Source organism: Myotis yumanensis, unplaced genomic scaffold (genome assembly GCF_028538775.1).
Source record: "Myotis yumanensis isolate MYYU_CA2020_CCGP unplaced genomic scaffold, mMyoYum1.0.hap1 SCAF_1, whole genome shotgun sequence".
NCBI classification, from domain to species: Eukaryota; Metazoa; Chordata; class Mammalia; order Chiroptera; family Vespertilionidae; genus Myotis; species Myotis yumanensis.
Genome location: NW_027223752.1, coordinates 169,557,978 through 169,579,909, shown reverse-complemented (window position 1 = coordinate 169,579,909; position 21,932 = coordinate 169,557,978). Strand labels below are relative to the sequence as shown.

At 41.5% G+C, this 21,932-nt stretch overlaps 1 protein-coding gene across 1 annotated transcript in view; it reads right to left on the bottom strand.

Annotated features, from left to right (window-relative positions):
- Window positions 1-21,932, bottom strand: part of MANBA (mannosidase beta) — a 105,255-nt gene that overhangs the window by 72,607 nt on the left and 10,716 nt on the right. Inside the window, exons 2-5 of the mRNA XM_070391995.1 lie at window positions 15,972-16,066; window positions 12,526-12,631; window positions 11,534-11,704; window positions 5,282-5,405 (exon numbers count right to left, since the gene is read on the bottom strand). Of these exons, the coding sequence (XP_070248096.1) occupies window positions 5,282-5,405; window positions 11,534-11,704; window positions 12,526-12,631; window positions 15,972-16,066 (496 nt within the window). The remainder of the gene's footprint in view (window positions 1-5,281; window positions 5,406-11,533; window positions 11,705-12,525; window positions 12,632-15,971; window positions 16,067-21,932) is intronic.

The window sequence follows — 21,932 nt, the reverse complement described above, 5'->3', positions numbered from 1 at the left end:
CATCACCCCCCACACACACACACCAGTTGTCTTCTCCCCTCTCCCCTCCCACCACACCTTGGAAATTCAAGTCCAGCCCAGACTTTCCTGTCCCTTCCCCAGCAGCTGGGGTTAGTCTCCTACCCCACCCTCGTCCCCAAAGGCAAAGAACAGTAGAATCTTTCTGGGTTTCCATACGTGGTAAAAAGCATCTGAGCTTCCCTTTTCAATGCCCAGGGTCAATCTTTCCCTGTTTACAATACTGAAAATATAGGTGCCCTAAAACAGTTACTGCTATTTAAAACCTGATTAGAATATTTCAGGGCTAAGGATGAATCATTCAAATAAATATTTTCTAATGAGGTCCTAAAAAAGTCACATCAATGACTCAGAACCTCTTAATACCTAGAAAAGTGACAAGAGCTAAGAGATAATGGAAGTAATTCTTGTTTTCCTTTGAACTCAGTATTTTTTTTTCAAATACAAATGTGTTTTTATTATTTAAAACATTAAGAAGCTGAGCTTAAGGCAAAATCAAACAAATGACCACAGGCTATTGAAAAATGCTAAAGTTCAGTGATGACTTTATAAGGACTAAGAATGCAGAAAAGGTACACACACATAGAAAGAAAATTAATTCACAGGAATTTCAAGTTAATTTTTTAAAAGTCTAACATTGTTTTCCTGTCATACTATACACAATTATGTTGGAAAATTATGGTTAGCCATTTGATCCTCAGGGGTAAATTCACTAATTTTAAATTTAAATAGAACATCTGGAAAAGCAAAAATGTTATCTCTTTCTAGCCTCACCAGGGAGAAAGCATAAATATCAGAGTCAAATTAGTTTAGCCCTCCAGATTGAGATGGCTGAAATTACTAGATAGATTAGTTTGTTTTAGCTACTTTCCCCTTACTATAGAAACAATATAAACTCAATATGGAAATTTAGAAAACACAACTGAGCAGAATAAAATACAAACTATCTATAGTATTTTTTTAATTAAATCTTTATTGTTCAGATTATTATATTTGTTCCTCTTTTTTCCCCCATAACTCCCCTCCTCCCAGTTCCCGCCCCACCCTCCGCCCTCACTCCCCACCCACTGTCCTCATCCATAGGTGCACGATTTTTGTCCAGTCTCTTCCCGAATCTCCCACACCCCTTTCCCCCCCAAGAATAGTCAGTCCATTCCCTTTCTATGTCCTGATTCTATTATAATCACCAGTTCATTCTGTACATCAGATTATTTATTCACTTGATTCTTAGATTCACTTGTTGATAGATGCATGTTTGTTGTTCATAATTTGTATCTTTACCTTTTTCCTCTTCTTCCTCTTCTTAAAGGATACCTTTCAGCATTTCATATAATATTGGTTTGGTGGTGATGAACTCCTTTAGCTTTTTCTTATCTGTGAAGCTCTTTATCTGACCTTCAATTCTGAATGACAGCTTTGCTGGATAAAGTAATCTTGGTTGTAGGTTCTTGGTAGTCATCACTTTGAATATTTCTTGCCATTCCCTTCTGGCCTGCAAAGTTTCTGTTGAGAAATCAGCTGACAGTCATATGGGTATTCCCTTGTAGGTAACTGAGTTTCTTTCTCTTGCTGCTTTTAAGATTCTCTCTTTGTCTTTTGCTCTTGGCATTTTAATTGTGATGTGTCTTGGTGTGGTCCTCTTTGGATTCCTTTTGTTTGGGGTTCTCTGCGCTTCCTGGACCTGTAAGTCTATTTCTTTCACCAGGTGGGGGAAGTTTTCTGTCATTATTTCTTCAAATAGGTTTTCAATATCTTGCTCTCTCTCATCTTCTGGTACCCCTATAATTCTGATGTTGGTACGCTTGAAACTGTCCCAGAGGCTCCTTACACTATCTTCGTATTTTCGGATTCTTTTTTCATTTTGCTTTTCCGGTTGGGTGTTTTTTGCTTCTTCGCATTTCAAATCTTTGACTTGATTCTTGCGCTCCTCTGTTCTGCTATTGGGTGTCTGTATAATATTCTTTATTTCAGTCAGTGTATGCTTAATTTCTAGTTGGTTCTTTATCACAACATCAAGGGTCTCATTAGATTTCTTGTAGATCTCATCAAGTTTATCAGCAGTTTCTAGAAAATTATTGAAAGACCTTAAAAGTGAGTTTTTTAGCTCTATATCCTCCATTTCTGTCTTGTTTCTTTGTCTCCGCATTTTTTATGCTTTCTTGGTGCACCCCCTTGTGGTCTTTGTGCGCAGTCTTGTTGTAGTTAAGCCTTGATTGTTGTTGGCAATACTGGGGGTGATTTGCCCTCCAGGCTAACTGGCTATGAGAGTCAGCTGTGTCTGCAGTGGGAGAACTTCTGTCCTCTAGGGAGGTGCTAATCTAGCGTTTGCTTAAGGCTATCCAGCAAATGCCTCTGTGCAGGGCTTGTGCGGGGCAGATCCCTGGGGATCTACACGGCGGGCGGAGCGAGCAGTTATGGCTGCTCTCAGTTCCGTCCCCAGGGGCTCTGCCTCTCAGAGTCCCAGCAACCGCTGCAAACCTCGGAGAGAAAGCTGCCTTCGAGTTCCGACTGAAGCCAGACAGTCCCGCTTCGCCCATTTGAGTCTGGGTCCCTAGAGACTCACCCAGATCTGGAGCTCAGAGTCTGAAACTCCCTCCCGATTGAAAACAACAACCGTGCCCTCCGCCGCCAGCCCGCTCCACATGCACTCCGCACCTTAGTATTTCACTTCAGCACTGCGCCTCCTCTGAGTCTGAGTATGCTATTCTCTTTCCTCCTAGTTGTAGAACTTCCACTCAGCCAGCCTTCCTGTGGTTCTGGATGATGTCCGTTCCGTCTTTTAGTTGTATTTTTGAAGTGGTTGTTCGAGGCAGCAAACTCCGGCGTTAACCTATGCCGCCATTTTGGTTTTTTCTATCTATAGTATTAATATCCAGAGATTGCTACGGTGTGCATTAGTTTGACTAATCTCATTTCACACTAAATTTTAAAAACTAATATATTTTATTTTAAATAAAATTTAGATGTTTCTATTTTTATTATGAATTTATTATTTTATTTTTAGTAACTCTCACAATGCTTGCCTCAAAGTATGTGTCAAATAAATACATAAAAGTATCCAGCATATATTAGCTTATTCTCTTTATTATTTTTCAACTTTAAAAATTTTTTATTGAGAGGCATGTACAGACTGTTGAACCTCAGAGGGAAGGTAGGGGAGGGTGGGTGGGAAGAGATCAACCAATGAACTTGTATGCATATATGCATAACCCATGGACACAGACAATGGGGTGGTGAGGGCCTGGAGGGTGAGGGGAGGGGAAAGCAGGCTGGAAGAGGTTAATGGGGGAAAAGGAGGACCTATGTAATACTTTCAACAATAAAGATTTTTTTAATTAAAAAATTAAAAATTTTCTATTGATTTCAGTGACGAACAAAAATTCCTAGGGAAGTTCCCCTCCTAATGCTTTCATAAAGTTATGCTTCAATTTTCTTAATTGAAATCTATAAAATTAATCAGAAATATAAGAATCACTACTTAATATGCACAGGGCACATCTTTTGAACAGGAACCATATTTTTCTCTCTATTAAGTACAAAATAAACTGCAGTCATAAAACATTAAAAATACAGTTGCTATGGGAAACTGATTATACAAATTTAATTAAATTTTAAGCATCATTTAAATTAATTGATTTAATCCTAATAAAATTCACTGAGTCACTAGTGACTAATAAACTGAACTCTAATGACTCATATTCAGGAAGAAATGTTTAGCTTCATATTTTAAAATGTTAATTAAACTAAAGTAATGTTAGTCAAATGTTTTTAGGTATTGGGGTCTCTGGAGCTCAGTGCTTTTTGCTAACCATCTCAAATGCTGATTAAGCTTTGAAACTATTAAATAAATACCTTTTTGCAAAATCAGACCCCTTCTAAACAAGACCTTATTATACACAGGGTGGGACAAAAGTGGTTTACAGTTGTTAGTATGGAAAATAATACAATAATTTATAAATAATAATAGGAGAATAACTGTTTTGAGTACTCACAACTGTAAACCTACTTTGCCCCGCCCTGTAAACTGAGAAAAGCTGTGGGTAGGGATGGGGAAGAATGAACTATTATTTGAATTTAGTAGCATGACTCAGTTCAGGTTACACCTCTGAAGAATAGTTTGAGAAGTACTGGAGAGCTAAAACAGCCACATTTATAGGTGCAAGTTAAATAAGATCTTTTAATACATTTTTAAGATTAAAAAATACCAGCACCACCAAATGACCTCCTCAAACATCAACTATTTCTGCCTTTAGAAAACACAGATTTGGTTCCACTGAATACCAGGTTCGATTGAATAGCAATCCAGAGTCCCCAGCACCTAAAAATAGTGGGACTCCTGTACTGACACACCACATTCTTGCTTACTGACGTCATCCAGTTAGGCCTGCACAGAACTAATGGAGCATCAAGCATTGTCAGCTACCACTGAAGATCCACCTTCATTCACCCTGATTTCCCCAACTTCTCAAATCCTCACTGATCTCTGATTTTCTGAACCACGGGGGCTCCCTTCCCAGAAGACCGTTACACAACCTGTTTGGTTTGGTAATCACGTGTATCTCCCCACTCTGCCCAATCCACATGCGAGAATGAGATTCTTTCTTTCCTATGCCAAACAAACAAGCACGGTGCTGGGCAAAGAACTCAACAAATATTTGACCAGCTCCTAACTGACCCCCTGACATCTGTGAGATTTCTGAGCTTTTAGTCAATGCTTCTTTCTTGCGAATAGCTCCTTCAATGGAGTAAGTAGTACACTGTGCCTTACAAAACTTACATGCCTTCCAGTTTATTTTTAACTCTTAACAAGGCAGGTGTGTCATGGTCTTCAGAGGAGAAAATGTGCAGTGACAGGAAGTCAGCCTGACACCTTCAGCAAACCAAGACATCAGGACAGTGGCGTTCTGAAAGGGACCACAGAGGAGGCGGGAAGGAGCACAAACCATCAGGCCCACTTCTTTCAGGAAAGAACACTTTGCTCAGGAAAACTAGAGCTAATCACACTTTCGCTCCTTCTATCTTCCTTTCTTTTCAAAATATGTTAAAAGGTATCCACCTGCCTACCTGCCTGCTTTCTATTGTAAATTTTTATGACAAATCCCAGTTTGTACACATTTTTCACTTTTTAAAATTGAATGTCTCACAAAATTTTTAAAAATAAGTCTCTAAAAAGTAAATCTATATATTCAAATTGCAAACCCAGTTCTTGCAACACAAAAGAGGCTCAGAAAAGTAAAGCAATAAATCACATCTCTTAGCTTACCGTATGTAGGGGAAAACGTGAAGTAGTTCAGATGACAAACATTATAGGCTTTAATACTGACATCTTTCCAGATGCCCTGGGTCGGAAAGGAAGGCCCCCAGTCCCAACTAAAGGAACACTGCTCCTGTAATTTAATGGGGGGAAAAGGAGATAAATTCTGATTACCATGAAACTTAAACATTTTAAACTTTTTTTTTAAAAAAAACAAAACCTTTCCTTTTAAAATATTATAAGTAAAAAAGGTAAAAAATATTATAAAAGTAAAAATGTTTGCTAGAGCTGCCATAACAAAATAGCATAGATTGGATGGCTTAAACAACAGAAATTTATTTTCTTACTAGAGGCCCAGTGCACAAATTCATGCATGGGTGGGGTCCGGCTGGCCCGGCCCCTCGGCCCAAACAGGGCCAGGCTGGCTGGGGGGAGGGACCACAGGCTATTGGCCAGCGGGCCCCACCCTGGTGGTGAGGGCCGATCTGGGGCGAGGCTGGCCAGGGGGAGGGGCTTAGGGCCCATCAGGGGTTAGGCTGGCTGGGGGAAAAGGGCTGCAGGAGGTTGGCAGGCCAGTCCCACCCCCTACTGAGATGTTTACAGCCCTGGTCCACAGCTCAACTGTAACCCCATGAGTGACCTTGGGCCACAAACACCCAGCTAAGCCACACATTCCTGACAAAAACTGTGACAATAAATGCTGCTTTAAGCTGATAACTTTTGGCATTATTGATTACATAGAAATAGATAACTAATATATCAACCTATGCAACTAGTTAAATTTTGAAGAAATGTTCTAAGAACATAAAAGTTAATTATGTACATTTGGTCTCCAAAAACATATTACATTGAGGCAACAGAAGAGTTGCTTTTTAGACTTCTCAAAAATATCTCTTAACTTACCATTGTATTTAAATGGAATTACTATAGAGAATATTATATTCAAATGTAATAACTACAGAGAATATTGTATTTAATTGGAATAACTATAAAGAATGAGGAAACACATTGGAAGATCACAATATTTATAAATAGGTTTAAGAAACTCTAGCTAGACTTGCTAACCCCTATTTTCCACTAGTATGAATTCAGAAATACTTGTTTCTGAACTCACAGCCCAAAAACAATCAGTTCACTGGCACAGGTGGCCACTCTTATCCAGCCTGGCTAGCTGTCTCTCCCTTCAGACACATTTCCATTTCCATGTTAATTTACAAAGGGGCAAATTCATAAGTAGGAGATGGTTCCCTTAAAATAAATCTTTTTTCAAGCACAATTTTTCTAATTTATACTTCTTTTTACTAATTATTATTTCTTTTTATTATTGTTGTTATTGATAATATTACAGATATCTCCCATTTTCCCTCCCTTTCCCACCTCTTCCCAGTCCCTCCAGGTCTTTACTACCCTGTTGCCATGCATATAAGTATAAAAGGTCTTTGGTTTATCTCTTCTTGTCCCCCAAATCCCACATCGAGTTATGTCAGTCTGTTCCTTGCTTCAGGTCGTATTTTGTTGGTCAATTCATTTTGTTCACTAGATTCCACAAATAAGTAAGATCATGTGATATTTGTCTTTCTCGGATTGTCTTATTTCACTTAGCATAATATTTTCCAGGTCCATCCAGGCTGTGCCAAAGGGTAAGAGGTCCCTCTTTTTTTTTTTTTTTTTTTTTTTTTTTTTGCAGTTGCATAGTATTCCATAGTGTAAATGTCCCACAGCTTTTTTATCCGTTCATCTACTGATGGGCACTTGGGCTGTTTCCAAATTTTAGCTATTGTAAATAATGCTGCTATGAACATAGGGGTACATAGATTCTTTCTGATTAGTGTTTTGGGGTTTTTAGTGTATATTACCAGAAGTAGAATCACTAAGTTAAACAGAAGTTCTATTTTTAATTTTTTGAGGAAATGCCATACTGTTTTCCATAGTGGTTGCACCAATCTGCATTCCCACCAGAAGTGAACTAGTACTAATTTCTATTTCTAATTTTGAAAGAAAAAATTATTTTCAAAAGGCAGTTAATTACAATGTGTGAGACATTGAGTTCGACTTTTAGAAAGGAACAAGCCCCAGAGGAAGTATTAAGATCTTTCTGAACACAGCATTTGTAGAACACAGCCTGAGGATTTGACCAAACTGTTCCCATTTCAGTATTATTTGCTAAGTGCTTCATTTATCAGAGACAGAAATCAATTTTTTTTCATGTCAGGGAAAAACAAAGAATTAAAACCACTTCATAACATTCCTATCTGTTTAAATTCACCGCATAAATATCAGATTCTCATGTTCAGAATGAAACCCATTTCGGGGATATTTATTGGAGAGTTTGTAAATTCACATGTGTAATTTTTTATTAGGAATAGGGAGAAAGAGGAGGGCAAAAATATTCAACAGCTTCTAAGGCAGACTATTTTCCCCACTAAGGGCTACAAATCACTTATACTCATACAACCTCTCCAAATAAAAGTTATTACTTATTCAAAAATATTTGTAAAATGCTTTCTATGTGTTAGGCTGGGAGTACATCAATGTACAAATCAGACACAGTCCTTGTGCTTATAGTGTTCACAGTACCGCAGGAAATTCAGGCACTGAATAAATAATCACAAATACAAAGGAAGCAGACAGGGAACAAGCGGGGGGAGGAGATATCAAGACAAGATTTCCTGAATAATAGCGACTTTTATATGGAGACTTGAAGGGTGGGTCCCACTTGTCCAGTGTGCTGAGAGGAGAGGGAAGTGAGGCATCCCCTTCAAAAGTAACAACATGTGCAAGAGAGTGTGGTGCCTTCAGGAAATGAAGAGAGAACAATGGAAGAGGTGGGAGAAGACTGGAAACGTGGTGGTGGGCTCTACACTTTAGCCTAAAGGCAATGAGAAAAGGTTGAAGAGTTTTTCTGTTGTTGAAGAGTTGTTGTTGTTGTTAATCCTTACAAGAGGATATATTGAGAGAGAGAGAGAGAGAGAGAGAGAGAGAGAGAGAGAGAGAGAGAAAGAGAGAGAGAGAGAGAGAGAGAGAGAGAGAGAGAAAGAGGAAGAGAAAGAGAAACATGGATGTAAGAGATAAACGTTGATTGGTTCCTCCCATACACGGGAATTGAACCTGCAAACTTTTGGTGTGCAGGGGACACTCCAACCAACTGAGCCACCTGCCCAGGGCTAGAAAACAGTTGAAGAGGTGTTTGTTTGTTTGTTTGTTTTAAATATATTTTATTGATTCTTTACAGAGAGGAAGGGAGAGGGACAGAGAGTCAGAAACACACTCCCTACTGGGGATGTGCCCACAACCAAGGTACATGCCCTTGACTGGAATCGAACCCGGGACCCTTGAGTCCGCAGGCCGACACTCTATCCACGGAGCCAAACCGGTCAGGGCAAGTTGAAGAGTTTTAAGAAGGAAAGTGCTGTAATTTTTGTCTGAAAAGAACATCCTGGCTGATGTGTGGGAAATTAACTGGAGGAAGGCAAATGAGGTTGTAGGGAGACGAGTCAGGTGACCGGGCAATATTTCATGCAAGAAATGATGACAGACTGAACTCAAGCATGGCAACAAAAATGGAGCGTGGGCAGATCGAGAGCCACTGAAGAGTTTTAAGTAACATTCACATCATCAAAAGGACTTAGTCGTGGACTGAAAGAGGGGGGAAATGAGAGGGAGGTATCAAAAAATAACTCCTAGGTTTCTGGCCTGAGCAGGTGTCCTGTATGGTATTCCATTCAGCAAGACAGGGCGCCGTGGGAGAGGGGTTTAGATCTCCAGGGGAGTGTTGGACACACTGAGCCTTCGGTCCGTGTGAATCAGCCAAGTGAAGGTGCTAAATAGGCAGCTGAATATCGGGTCTGGAATTAAAGAGAGGTCCAGACTGAAAATACAATATTAAGAGACACTGGAGCCTGGCCGGCGTGGCTCAGTGGTTGAGAGTCAACCTATGAACTAGGAGGTCATGGTTTGATTCCCAGTCAGGGCACATGCCTGGGTTGCAGGCTCGATCCCCAGTGTGGAGAGTGCAGGAGGCAGCCGATCAATGCTCTCTCATCATTGATGTTTCTATCTCTCTCCCTGACCTGGTCTCCAACTCAGGCCTCTTCCTACTGGATCAGGTCAACCTAGCCAGAAACACCAAGATGCAACTCATTGGCTGGCAAGTTTGCCCCAAGTTTAGTTCCACACACTACGAGAGCAGAAACCTGGGTCTGATTCCTGATACCAGTGACGAAGGATTTTGTTCTATCTAGTTAACTTGAAAGCGTGGTTTAAATGCCACAAAGTGACCAGGGAGAAGAGGGAAACTCCTACATGGATATAGTAGAGCATATATACACCTTACCGATGACCCGAAAAGTAAACTTTTCACATTAGGATCCAGGAAGTCTTCATTTTGAGAGAAGGTGAAAGTTGGAAAAGGAGAAGGGAAAGAGCAACCTCTAGTATTAAAACTGCTATGCCATTTGAAGCCAAAGGCAAAAAACAAAAGCTGATTGTTAAGCAGAAGTGTAAGTACACAAGTGTTCCATGGGATGCCTGGCTGCTCGGGCACACACTGTCCAGTTACAGCCATGTGAACACATGGCTATCGACACGAATCTGGGTAGGCTGAGTCAAACAGATGGGGGTATAATTTTGACCTTAGTGCTTATCTTAAGGAAATGTGACTGAATGGTCCGTCTATCCAGCCTACAGAGAGCTGCTTAACATAACTAATCAGAATTTACTAACTGAGGTTCTGGTCAACAAGCTGTTGAAAAAATACGCTTAGTATCTTCACACTGAAACCAGTGATTACATTTGTTGTTCAAATTAAATGCTACTTCATCAAAACATTTAAAATAGAATTCTCAGGGAATGCAGTAATCCCATTTCTGGGTATATATAAAAAAAATTGAAAGCAGGGTCTCAAAAGAGATATTTGTATATCTGCACATAGCAACATTATTCAAAATACTCAACAGTGGAAGCAATGTCCATGTACAGATGACTGAATAAACAAATTGTGGTCCATACATACAATGGAATATTATCATGCTTTAAAAAGGAAGGAAATTCTGACATGTGCTACAACATGGATGAACCTTGAGAACATGATGGTAAGTGAAATAAGGCAGTCATAAAACAAATACTGTATGGTTCCACTTATATGAGATACCTAGAGGAGTCAAACTCACAGAAACACAAAGAATGGTGGGAGTCAGGGGCTGGGAGAAGGGGGAAATGAGCTATTTTTGAATGAGTATAGAGTTTCAGTTTTGTCTCATGAAACAAGTTCTGGAGATTGATTTCAAAACAGTGCGGATATGCTTTGTACACTAAAAAATTGTTAAGATGGTAAATTTTATGTTATATGTATTTTACCACAATTAAAATAACTTTTAAAAATAAAAAGCTAAATATCACATAGAATACTAATCCAACCATAAACTAGAATCAATCCACGTCATCTAGGCTAACATCAGACTCAGACAAAAATTCTCTTACGGCTTTTGTTATCTTTTTTATATTTTACAGAGGCCTGGTGCACGAATTTGTGCACCAGTGGGGTCTCTCAGCCTGACCTGTGGGATTGGGCCAAAACCTGCTCTCTGACATCCCCTCATGGGTCCCAGATTGCAAGAGGGTGCAGGCCAGGCCGAGGGATCCCACCGGTGCACGACTGGGGCCAGAGTGGGATGGGGGAGGTTGGCCAGCCGGGAAGGGACCTTGCAAGGGCTCCAGGGAGTGTTCTGCCAGCCTGTTTCACTCAGTCCCGATGGGCCGGACCCCAGCAGCAAGCTAACCTACTGGTCAGAGCATCTGCCCCCTGGTGATCAGTGAATATCATAGCAAGCAGTTGATTGGCCTTAGCATATCATTAGCACATTATGCTTTGATTGGTTGAATGGCTGACCAGAGGACAGGACACTTAGCATATTAGGCTTTTATTATATAGGATTAGAACCTACCAGTAAAATACAAGAACATGTCAACAAATATATTAATGTAACAAGAATCACTAATAAATATGAACGTTACAGTCTGGTGAAGAGTTTGATAAATCTAAATGTTGAAAAATAATTTGTAAAGTTACATTACCAGTCACCTATTTGACTTCTTTTTCTGATGTTACCTAAGTTCTGAAGCATGCTTCAAGAAAAAAAACTGACAAAGACAAAAATTCTCCACAAAAAATTCATATACTCTTTTGGTTCTTTTTTTTTTAATCCCACGAAGGGGGCAAGAGAGGTTAAGGTTAAGTCTCCCATCCATTTACAAGACCATTACCTTTCGAATGAAGTTGACATGGCATTCTCCCTTCTGTACACTGGGAGGGCAGTCGGGGGGCACCTCGTAGAGAATGTGGTCCCTGCTCTGCTGGGCCGCATACAGCACTGGTGACTGGAAACGCAGCTCAAGGGAGTTTAGGGCTTTGACCACATGGGTAACATCAAAATTCTGAATTAAAAGGAAAGAGCAAATGTGGAAGAAGCCTCATGTGTAACGTTTTAGATATAGGCATATACAAGATGGAAGAAGAGATGCAACTGAAATCTTTAGAGTGATCCTTTCTGAAGGAAAAGCACTTTTCCAAAATAGTATATCTAAGTGGCCGGCTTTTAGCTATAACTGAGTACATCCTCCTGCCTGAACGTGGATTTCTAGGTTTCTCCTTCTGTTTTTACTGACAGATGATAGTCCTAGTAAACAGAACACGTAGAACATATATTTAGCTCTGTAATGTGTGCTCTGGCTATTTACATATGGCCTTGAACTGCCAAGGATTTCCTAGGCGCTTCATGACAACCTGACTCTTTGCTATAAATAGCATGTATTTCTAAGTCATAACTTATTTTTGTTTTAGAAAGTCTACCCTTGAAAGGGAAGAGAGATCAAAATATGATCTCATAGTGCCATTATTCCAGATAGGAAGGAACACTTTCTTTTAGAATGGTGTGTCAATTTTCATTTCCCATGAAACTCTGGATCATCGAGTAATGGAGAGGGAAGAGCATTTGTTGAATACTTCCCATGTGTCAAGCACTGTGCCCATCATTTTATACTGTGAGCTTACTAAGTCCTCACAGTAACTCCATAGGGTTTGCAGTGTTTTCATCATTCTACAAATATGTCAACTGAGAAATAAAGTAACGTACGCAAAGCTTGTACCAGCCTGCATGGGCAAATATACTGGTACACTTAGCTTTCTCTACTTACAATAACAATGAACAAACACATATAAGTGGGAGTTTTTTTGCCTGATGTTATTTTGTACTTACATATTTTCTGAACATGTTGTTTGTTTTCCCAATAAGAACATTATTGAGCAGGACCTTTGAAACTGTATCAACGCCCTCAAAAATCAAATTTACTTTTTGCCATTGGCTGAAAAAAAAAAGAAACAATTTTGGAAACAGGATGTATAAAACATTAACTTAGATAAGTCCTTTTTTATTAGTTAAGAGCTAAAGGAATAAATATTTCACAGAAAATATACATCCTTAATAATCAGTTTCCAATGAAATTTTCAGAAGTATTAGTTTAATACATTTTTATATTGAGTGATCCTTATCTTTCTTCATAATATTTCAATCACCATAAAACCAGGAGAACAACTTACAATCTCCAAATTCACTAACTTTTTTTCTAGAAAACTTCACAAAGTTCTTTTAAAAACCAAATTAAATAACAGACACAAAACGTTTTTCACAAACTATTAAATTCACTGACACTAAGAGAACACATTAACCAACTAACGAGTATCTATGAGTGAATATCATGTGATCAGCACTCTGCTAAGCCCTCACAGGAAACTCAAACAGTCTCTAAATTTAAGAAGACTGTGGTCTGGTTGGCATTCAAGCCTAAAAACAAAGAGAAAACTTTGTGTCTCCTACTTTGCAGTACAGTCTTATTGGACAGACTACGTTCCTTTTAGAGTTTATGTTATAAGGAAAGACTTTAAGAAGGAAACAAGAACTTAAAGAAGAATAGAATAAGTAAACTGTGGTATATCCACACAATAAAATCTAATTTGACAAATAAAAGAAACCAAGTACAGCAAGTCCTTGAAGAATGTTGTTTTGTTCTATGTCATTTCTTTATAACATTGAGGGGGGAAAAGTCAATTCCGTCTGAGCCACCGTCTGTGCAGAGTGTGCATGTCCTCCCCGAGTCTGTGTGAGTTTTCTCTGGGGACTCTGGCTTCCTCCCACTTCCCAAAGATGAACTGGTGTGTCTAGACTGTCCCAGTGTGAGGTCCCACTTGTGCCCTGAGCTGCCTCGAGAGGGACCCTGAACTGAAAGTAGTGGGTTGGAAAAATCATGATCTTATTTGTGCTTATTTATCTTTGTTAAATGGATGTAGAGCTCCTATTTATCTCAATGTTTAATAGTAGAAGTGTTTTGGGTCCTCATTTAGAAATTTGGTGATATTTTTGTGACCAGGATTATGCCTTAGGAACTTACCTCTTATTTATATCAATTCACCTATGGTAAAATTGTCCTTGTTATATGTAAGCTTCTCTTTCAAGAATCTTTCAAGAATGTTAAGTGAGGACTTACTGTACTTGCAAATGTGGCAACACAGATGATCTGTGAGAACATTATCATGGTAAGTGAAAGAAGCTAGGCATAATCCCATTTATATGAGATTTCCAGAAAAGACCTATAAAAGGGTCTGAAGAATTTTTTTATTTAGCAATAATAGTGATAGATATAATTGGGTTACATTCTGCTTCATAGATCATTACTGAAAATTACTGAAAACTAGAACATGCTTTTCCTCATGGCCTCATGACATAATATGACACCAATGCAATATTCTCAATGGCTGGTTAATACCACATTCAACAAATGCTGTATCTCTGATCCTACTTCACAATGTTATAAATATACTAGAGGCTCGGTGCACAAAATTCATGCATGGGGGGAGGGGTCCCTTAGCCTGGCCTGCACCCTCTCCAATCCAGGACCCCTAGGGGGATGTCCGACTGTCAGGATCAGGACTAAACTTGCAGTCGGACATCCCTCTCACAATCCGAGACTGCTGGCTCCTAACTGCTCACCTGCCTGCCTGCCTGATTGCCCCTAACCACCTCTGCCTGCCTACCTGATAGCCCTTAACTGCTCCCCTGCCAGCCTGATGGCCCCTAACCACCTCTGCCTTGGCCCCCAGGACCCAGGCTTCCCTCCTCAGGCCAGCCGCAGGCACCCAGGACCTGGGCTTCCCTTCCTCTGGCTGGCCACAGGCACCTGGGACCCAGACTGGCCACAGCCACAGGCACCCAGGACCATGGGCGGCTTCTCCTGAGCCCGGCTTTGTCAGGAAGGATGTCTGGAAGGACGTCCAGAAGACATCCAGTTTAATTAGCATATTACCCTTTTATTAGTATAGACTAGAGGCCTGGTGCATGAAAATTCATGCACTGGTGGGGGAGGGGGAGTCCCTCAGCCCAGGAGCCCTTAGGGGATGTCCTACTGACTGAGGGAAACAACTGACCAATCAGGGGAAGGCACCTGCCCCCATCACTCCCTTGCTGCTGCTGCCCCTGGCCTCCCTCTGCGGGAGGCGACCCAGCTGATCAGGGGAAGGCGACGCCCCCATCACACCTCTGCTGCTGCCACTGCTGGCTGCCACGGCTTCCTGAGCCTTGGCCCTCGCAGCCACCACAGCTTGCCTGAGCCTCAGGCTAGCCCTGGCAGCGGCAGCCACCATCCATGGCTTGCCTGAACCTTGGGCTGGCCCTGGCAGCCACCATCTGCCATCTGTAGCTTGCCTGAGCCTCAGGCAGCTACTGCAGCTTTGTCTGGAAGGATGTCCAGAAGGACATCTGGAAGACGTCTGCTCTATTTAGCATATTACCCTTTTATTAGTATAGATATGCTCTATTGATTACTGTGAGCAGGGAGGGGAAATGCAGGTAAGAGAATTGACCAGGTCTAGGTGACTTCATTATAACCACAGGAAAAATGATAAGATAATTTCTTTTTCTCTTTCTTTTCTGTTAATCCTCACCCAAGGATATTTTTCCATTGATTTTTAGGGAGAGTAGAAGAGAGAGGGAAAGACAGAGAGAAACATCCAGGTGAGAGAAATACATTGATTGGTTGCCTTCTGCAGGAGCTCTGACCAGGGCCTGGGCTGGGGAGGAGCCTGCAACCAAGGTACATCCCCTTGACCAGAACTGAACCTGGGACCCTTTGCTCCACAGGCTGATGCTCTATTCACTGAGCCAAACTGGCTGGGGTGATTAGGACATAATTTCATAACTCATGATCCGTGGCACCATCCTCATCTATAAATCAAAATATAATCATATATTCACTTTTATAATACAAGGCTTTAGCCGAATAACTCTCTGATACGCAACCTAAAAAACAAGAGATTAGCCTGGCCAGAGTGGGGTGGCTGAATGTCGACTATGCACTGAACGGAGGTCTCAGTTCAATTCCTGGTCAGGGCACATGCCTGGGTTTCAGGCTTGGATTGCAGGCTCTGTCCCTAGTAGGGGGTGTGCAGGAGGCAGCTGATCAATGATTCTCTCTCATCATTGATATTTCTATCTCTCTCTCCCACTCCCTTCCTCTCTGAAATCAATAAAAATATATTTTAAAAAAACAAGAAATTATTACAGAGACAGGGAAAGAAAAATAAATACATAAAGATTAGACATAGATATAGATATAGATATAGATATAGATATAGACATACACACATACATACCTAATGTCAAAAGGGATTTGAAATTCCTTGCTATAGGTCCAGTTATCCAAGGAGATCCATCTGTAGTTAAGGTCATTAAATCTGTAGTAAGGATCCTGTTGATAAAAATTATGGTAGATGATTAAATATGCAAAAATAAATTAATTAAACATAAAATAAATTATTAACAATAGCTACTTATCACATAAAAATGAATGAACTCTTGGCTTAGGAGTACAAGCATTTCACATGCCAGCAAATCTCATCCTCATCCTCAAGGCTAAAGTTCCATTCATTTAAGAAACAAAGTGAATATGGCGCCCTGGCTGGTTTTGGCTCAGTGGATAGAGCGTTGCCCTGCGGACTGAAGGGCCCCAGGTTCGATTCCAGTCTAGGGCACAAGCCCAGGTTGCGGATTCGGTCCCCAGTGGGGGACATGCAGGAGGGAGCTGATCAATGATTCTCTCTCATCAGTGATGTTTCTATTTCTCCCTCTCCCTTCCTCTTTGAAGTCAATAAAAAAAATTTTTTTTTAAAAAGTGAACATGGCATTCACATACTCAAAGTACTAAAATGCGTGTTTTTTTAAAGTTCAACAAAATATCTGAAACAAAAGAGCTCTGAAATATAAATGATATAGTTTCTTTATCAAACAACATGTGCGGAGATTAAGATTGGCTTCCCTTGTTAAAACCAAACTCAGAACCGCCAAGGGATTAGCACTAAATGAAAGACCTTCTGATGTGCAGCCACCATTCCCTCCCTGCCCTGTGGGTCTCTCTTTGCCTATTGCTGCTGCTATCTCAGCTGGCCTCCGGGGCAGATGTTTCTCCTCCACTGTCCGAATGTCAGCAAAACTCCCACTCCTTGGATTCACTTAGCATTTCCAAAGTTGTTTTTCACTCAGCTTTGCTAAGTGAGCACAAGAAGGGTCTCTATAGAGAATACACAGGAAGCACAGACACCATCAAACTTCAGGTTTCCTGGATTATCCCAGACCAGGTCAGCCATCCACAGGCCAAATGCAGCTCACTACCTGTTTCCGTGTGGCCAGCAAAGTAAGAATGGACACGTGTCAACAAAATAAAGTCTTAGGAGAACAGCCATGCCCATTCCTTTACCAAGTGTATATGGCAGCTCTCGTGCTACAATGACATGGCCCAGGAAGCCTAATCCCTTGCCCTTTACTGAAAATGGCTGCCAACCTCTGCCCAGGTGACCAGGTGACCAGTCTGCTGGGTGTTCACGATGCTGTTTCAACGGAGGGTCCAGCCCCACGTCCTCCCTTTCAACATCCTTAGGTCTTCTTCTCCTACTCATTTCTGCCCTTTACCTCCCAGGTGAGGGCGCCCGGACAGGAGGCAGAATGGAAAGTAGTTAGCAGAGCTTTTCGGTGCATCTTCTATGAACATCCCCACAGCTGCACAGAGGAAATCAGTGCAGATCAGAGGGCTTCTCCCCCCGACTGGGGCAGGCCCAGGGAGATTTCCTCAGGGACTGCAAGAAAGAGACGGAAAAGCCGTCTTTGTCAGGTTCCACAGAGGTAAGGGCTGGACGACCAAGTTAGGTCGGCAAAGGCCAGCTGGGCACAGAGCCCAAACCTGTAAGAGACACCTCATCACTGGGTGTGTATGGAGGTGGAAAGATAGGTACCTGCCAGAAAGTGCTCCTGACTGGAAGATATATTTTGATAAGCTACTAGGAGAGGGAGTGGTTGATGAGATTTATTAACAACCAGGAATCACCAAACTGATATATTTTTTAATGTTTTAAAAATGCTTTTATTTATTTCAGAGAGAGGACAGGAAAGAGAGAGATAGAAACATCAATGATGAGAGAGAATCACTGGTCGGCTGCCTTCCGCACACCCGCTACTGGGGATCGAGCCCAAAACCCAGACCAGGAATCAAACAGAAACCTCCCGGCTCATGGATCAGTGCTCAACCACTGAGCCACACTGGCCGGGCCAAACTGACGTTTAAGGTCTGGTTTTGTTCTGCTAAATGAGGTGTACCAGAGCCAGCCAACTTGTTTCTTTTTCTGCTTTTCCCCACACACAGGACTTAGCCTCTCCAATGAATAAACATGGAATAAATACTTAAGGACACAGGTTTGAAGAGGCACCTAGTTATTAGCCTACCCATGTGTCTCCACCCAGCCCTATTTATAACTCTACACTATGGACTCGGCCCAATACAGCTAAAAATATCATGAGAAAGAAGGTGTGAAGGCTAATGCAGTTACAACATATCCACCTGCTAAGCCTTAGGGCTGCTGATGACCTGGCTTTCAGGGCACAAGTCACCTTCCTGTCTCCTGGATCCTTGAAGGAAGCTGCATGTTGAGTTCAAGGGAGCCATCTTCTCAAATATATTTTTTCTAGACAGAATTTAGAGGTTAAAATTTTTTTCTTATTTAAAAGAAGCTGATCTGAAAAGGCTACATACTCTTTGAGTCCTACTACATGTCATTCTGGAAAAGACAAAACTATAAAGACAGTGGAAAGATCAGTGGTTTCCAGGGATTAAAGGGAAGAAAGAGATGAACAGAAAGAGCAGAGCAGGGAGTGAAATTACTCTGAATGATGCTGTAGTGGTGGATACATATCATTATACATCTGTCAAAACCCAGAATGTACACCACCAAGAGTGAATGCTAATGTAAACTACAGCCTCTGATGCAGCGTCACTGTAGGTTCATTGATAGTAATAAAGATACCAACCCTGATGGGGATGTTGGTAATGGGAAGGCTGTGCACGTGTGGGAGTAATGGGAACTGTCTTTATTTTCCATTCCATGTTGCTGTGAACCTAAAATTGCTCCAAAAAACTGAAGTCTTTAAATAAAATTCTCTTACTAAAAGAAAATATCTTATTGTCCATAAAGTAAAAGTGGCAGAGGCTTAGATTACATTTTTATAACTATTCTGAATGCTGAGAGAAAGCAACCAACTTATTTTGGTTCCAGATTGGTCTGACCTCCTGTGCTCGTATTAAAATTCTGAGTCCCATTTAAAGCAAACAGTGGCTCAGTGTTACAGCTAATGACCAAGGACCCATGTAAGTCACTGAATTGTTAAGCAAACCCATGAACCCTAAAAACAATAACAGTGGAGAAACCAAGATGGCGGCATAGGTAAACACTGGAAATTGCTGCCTCCCACAACAACTTCAAAAATACAACGAAAAGACAAAACGGACATCATCCAGAACTACAGGAAGGCTGGCTGAGTGGAAATTCTACAACTAGAAGGAAAGAGAAAAGCACACTGAGACTCAGAGGAGCTGCAGAAGTAAAGTGCAGAGGTACGGAGGCTCGAGTGCACGGAAAGGGGTTGGTACCTGAGGACCCGGCTTTCTTTCTGAATCGGGAGGGAGTCACAAGCTCCCGACTGCTCTGAACTCCAGTTCCGGGAAGTCTCTGGGGACCCAGGATTCATACGGGGAGAAACGGAATTGTCTGGCAGCAGGCAGAACTCAGAACTTGAGGGCGGCTTTCCCTCAGAGGTGCTTGCAGCAATTACCGGGACACTGAGACCCGCAGCCCCTTAGGGCAGGGCTGAGGATCAGCCATAGCTGCTTGCTCCACCCTGTTGATTCCGAGACCCCACCCCACCCAGGCTGTGGCAGAAGCTTTTGCATATGAATGCCCTGGCCCTTTGCAATCTGAAAATTACCTAACAAATTGCAGCTGGGCCAGACAGACCCAGAACTTCCAAGAGAAGGCCCAAGGCCCCAGAGCAGCTTGCATTGCTTCACAGCTGGGTCCCATCTGGGCACCTCCAAACCCCAAAAAAAGAAGGGGAATCTGCAGATCTCTTCGTAGCTCCTGCTGGGTAGCCTCAGGCAGAGGCTAAATTAGCACCTCCTTAGATCCAAGAGCCAGTGTACCCAGTGGTCAGAGTGGGACCATCCAGATTACAACTCCTCAGATCCATAAGGGTCACACTCAGGGGGCAGACTCAGTGAGCACCAAAGCCCCATTGAAGCAAGCCTTGCCCCATAAGGGTGTCTTCAGCACAGAAGTTCTCCCACTGCAGACACAGCTGATTCTCACAGCCTGGAGGTCAATTCCTCCCAGCGATATCTACAACAATCAAGGCTTAACTACAACAAGACTGTGCACAAAGCCCACAAAGGGGTGCACCAAGAATGTCCACCTCAGGTAATTGGGGAGACTGAGCCACTGGGCCCTATAGGACATCTAGCACAGAAAGCCACTCTATCAACACAGGGAAGCAGCCAAAACTCGGAGACAAAGAAACAGGATACAAATGACAGAAATGGAGGAAAGCAGCTCTCTCTGCTTCCTGCTGCTGTGTCGGCAAGGTGGGGGAGCCGAGCTAGCTCGAATAAAGACTCTTATGCTTTTGCATCGGACATGGCTGGCTCCCTGATGTGGTTTCTTGGGGATCCTGAAATCTGGGCATAACATTTGGGGGCTCGTCCGCGATTCCCAAGACCATCCAGGGACCCCCAGTTTGAAGAGTCTGACTGGCCAAGGTAAAAAAAAAAAAAAAAAAAGAAATGGAGGAAAGCAAACTACTGGACATCGAGTTCAAAACCACACTTTTAAGGTTTTTCAAGAATTTTCTAGAAACTGCCGATAAACTTAATGAGACCCTCAAGAAATCTAGTGAGACCCTCAATGTTGTGATAAAGGGCCAACTAGAAATTAAGCATACACTGACTAAAATAAAGAATATTATACAGACTCCCAACAGCAGACCAGAGGATCGCAAGAATCAAGCCAATGATTTGAAATACGAAGAAGCAAAAAACACCCAACCGGAAAAGCAAAACGAAAAAAGAATCCAAAAATACGAAGATAGTGTAAGGAGTCTCTGGGACAGCTTCAAGCGTACCAACATTCGAATTATGGGGGTGCCAGAAGAAGAGAGAGAGCAAGATATTGAAAACCTATTTGAAGAAATAATGACAGAAAACTTCCCCCACCTGGTGAAAGAAATAGACTTACAAGTCCAGGAAGTGCATAGAACCTCAAACAAAAGGAATCCAAAGAGGACCACACCAAGACACATCATAATTAAAATGCCAAGAGCAAAAGACAAAGAGAATCTTAAAAGCAGCAAGAGAAAGAAACTCAGTTACCTACAAGGGAATACCCATACGACTGTCAGCTGATTTCTCAACAGAAACTTTGCAGGCCAGAAGGGAATGGCAAGAAATATTCAAAGTGATGACTACCAAGAACCTACAACCAAGATTACTTTACCCAACAAAGCTATCATTCAGAATTGAAGGTCAGATAAAGAGCTTCACAGATAAGGAAAAGCTAAAGGAGTTCATCACCACCAAACCAGTATTAGATAAAATGCTGAAAGGTATCCTTTAAGAAGAGGAAGAAGAAAAAGGTAAAGATACAAATTATGAACAACAAATACACATCTATCAACAAGTGAATCTAAAAATCAAGTGAATAAATAATCTGATGAGCAGAATAAACTGGTGATTATAATAGAATCAGGGGCATAGAAAGGGAGTGGACTGACTATTCTTTGGGGGGAAAGGGGTGTGGGGGATGCGGGAAGAGACTGAACAAAAATCGTGCACCTATGGATGAGGACAGTGGGGGTGGGGGTGGGGGGTGAAGGCAGAGGGCGGGGTGGGAACCGGGTGGAGGGGAGCTATGGGGGGAGAAAAGAGAAACAACTGTAATAATCTGCACAATAAAGATTTAATTATTTAAAAAAAATAGTTTGTTGACCATTTACTGTCAGTCTCCAAGATTGGCACTCACCCACTCTTATTTCCAAAACAAACACCATTTCACAGAAGAAGACACTAAAGCTCCAAAAGGTGAGTGACATGTGTAGCTACTGTGATATAATCTTATAGTTTATATTTTATAAACTTACACATCTAAAAATATTCTTCTCTGACCATCTGTCCCAATTACATGTGAAGAATTAAGGTACTGATAAAATTTAGAGAAAAGTACTAAGCATCTGGTACCTACCAT